Source organism: Bufo bufo, chromosome 3, assembly GCF_905171765.1.
Source record: "Bufo bufo chromosome 3, aBufBuf1.1, whole genome shotgun sequence".
In the NCBI taxonomy this organism is placed as follows: Eukaryota; Metazoa; Chordata; class Amphibia; order Anura; family Bufonidae; genus Bufo; species Bufo bufo.
The window spans coordinates 690,783,995-690,786,736 of NC_053391.1; the positions used below are offsets into that span (position 1 = coordinate 690,783,995).

Here is a 2,742-nt window from a genome sequence, read left to right on the forward strand (position 1 = left end):
CGGATCAAATTGAATCTTTTCAGAAATTTGGTGAACCGGCTGAATTAATTTTTTTTGAAATTTGCTCATTACTAGTGGTGGCGTATGATGTCACCACGCCGGCCAGCGTGATGACATCATCACGCACCAAGCAAGACTCCGCGTGGCCTCTTTGCGCTTAAATGGATAAGGTGAATATTATTTATTTATTTTTTACCGATTTGTCCCTGAAAGCTCTAATTTTTAATCTCAGATGCTGCAATCAGTGATGAACGAGGCATCTGAGGGGTTCAATGATGGTGGGGGGCTGGGTGGACCCAATTGCTGTTCCCTGTCACTGCGCCCACTACTTACAAAGAAATGCTCTTTGTGACCAAGTAATTCACCGTAAAGCAATTTTCTTTCTGAAATTCGGCAAAGCAGACGAATCAAAGTTTTGCAGACGTCACTCATCTCTAGTAGTAAGTTCTCCAGATATTCCTGTCTTCTTCTTGGACTTCTAAACTTCGTGATTTCTGTGGTTCTCTTCAAGTTCTTGTTGTTGGACATCATTTTTCTCTTTTCCCTTTGCCGCATTGTCTTCTACTTCTTATAACACTACCATACTATCATAAGACGCCACCCTGGTCCTCTGGGTCTTAAGTAAAAGGCTTGGCTTCAGATTTAGAAGAAAACCTATTTTCTTTTTCTTGATGATTCCTCAATAACAGATATTATAGATAGTTCACGCATTTCTTTTTTTCTGATTTTCAGGATCCTATCTTTAATCATCTCCAGTTTGGAAAGAAAAAGGCAACATGGAAAATGCATTCAACATCAGCAAAAATCTGGTTCTCCTGGGACTTGTGGAGATGAAAGGACTTCAGAACTTATACTGTGCCCTGTCTATTATCATATATGTTTTCATTCTACTCTTGAGTATTGTTATCGTATTTGTCGTATTCACAGATACAAGATTACATGAACCCATGTACATCCTCATATGTAATCTGATCCTTAATGGCATTTTTGGCAGTTCATCGTTTTTTCCAAAGCTGATAGTTGACCTCATCACCTCATCCACGACCATCACTCATGGTAACTGCGCTGTTCAAGTTCTGTGTGTTACCTTATTTGCTATCTATGAAATGAGCAGCTTCACTTTAATGGCGTATGACCGATATTTGGCAGTTTGTCGCCCTCTGCGCTATTGCCTCTTGGTAACTAATGAGAGGGTCATCAATCTTATCATTGGATCATTTTTAGTGGCTTTCATTCTTGTGCTCACAGCTGTGCTCCTCACATGGAAGCTTCCTCTGTGTGGGAACAGAATAAACAATATATTTTGTGAGAATATGTCCATGATTGTCCTCTCCTGTGTGGACTCTTCCATTAGTCAACTCTACTCCGCTTCCGTGGTCATCATCTACTTATGTGTCACCATAATTGTCACCATATTCTCCAATCTGCAGATATTAATAGTCTGCTTGAAAGTCTCAGGAGAATCCCGCCAGAAAGCAGTCCACACCCTGGTCACCCATTTACTCAACTTTTCCATCTTTTTAGTTGGTTTCTTGTTTATTTTCATCAGGTACAGGCTGGGCAGGGTTAAGCTCCCGGTTATTATTCACGTTCTCCTTTCTGTAACCACTCTCATTGTTCCACCATTGTTCAACCCCTTGATCTATGGAGTCCGGACACATGCCCTGAAGATGAGGGTTGTGCATTATTTGCAGAAAATATATGCTTGGCCAAAGTGGACACATAGGCCTTCTACATCTATATTTGCCGTAAACGACAATTAAAGCCAATAAGTAGATATCTACAGAGGATGTAATTATAATCACACATAAAATAGTAAAAGTCATTATTATGTCCAAGATATGTGTTTCTGTGGGTTTCATGGTGGTCCTTCAGCATTTATTGAGAGTTTATGGCTCTACTCAAAGAATAGTACAAGAGTTGTACAAGACATGTAGTTACATAGTGGATAGGTTGGAAAAAGACACAGGTCCATCAAGTCCAACCTATAATCCTACTGTGTTGACATAGAGGAAAACCTTTATCAGATGGTTCTCCTAGAAGAAAAATTCCTTCCATAAATGTAGCACCCATAAGATGGGATATTATTTCACTACAGACATCCAAGCCCATCTTGAACTTGTACGATGAGTCAATTCTCACATTTTGTGGCAGTGGGCTCCATAGTCTAACTGCTCTTACAGTAAGGGTCAATTCACACATCTGTGTTTGTTTTGCGGATCCACGGATCCGTGGATCTGCAAAACACGGACATCGGCGATGTGCGTTCCGCATTTTGTGGACCGCACATCGCTGGAATTCTCATAGAAAATGCCTTTTCTTGTCCGCAATTGCGGACAAGAATAGGACATATTCTATTTTTTTCGGGATCGGAATTGCGGACCCGGAAGTGCGGATCCGCAATTCCGGATCCGGGCAGCACATCGTGCTGCCCCATAGAAATGAATGGGTCCGCAATTCCGTTACACAAAATGCGGACGTGTGAATGGACCCTTAAGAATCCTTTCTATGATGATGGTGAAATCTTTCTTCTAGTAAAGGATGCTCTCTTGTTCTGGAGAAAGATCATTAGAAAGATTTCTGTACTGTCCATTCCTATATATGTATATTGTGATTAGGTTGTCTCTAAGCCCTATTTTTTTTCCGAACCAAATAAGTTTGATATTTTTCAATAGAAATATTTGGTGTGTGCGCTACAATGTACCTTATGGAGAGCCAAACTCTGTCTCCTGGAACAGTTGT

At 40.6% G+C, this 2,742-nt stretch overlaps 1 protein-coding gene across 1 annotated transcript; it reads left to right on the forward strand.

The window, feature by feature from the left end:
* Positions 1–776: 776 nt before the first annotated feature.
* LOC120994078 (olfactory receptor 4C6-like) lies at positions 777–1,763 on the forward strand. The gene has a single exon (XM_040422537.1). It carries the CDS (start codon positions 777–779, stop codon positions 1,761–1,763), a length of 987 nt encoding a protein of 328 aa, XP_040278471.1.
* Positions 1,764–2,742: the final 979 nt, after the last annotated feature.

Coding starts and splice junctions, on each gene's coding strand:
- LOC120994078 (XM_040422537.1), top strand. CDS start 777: ATGGAAAATGCATTCAACATCAGCAAAAATCTGGTTCTCCTGGGACTT.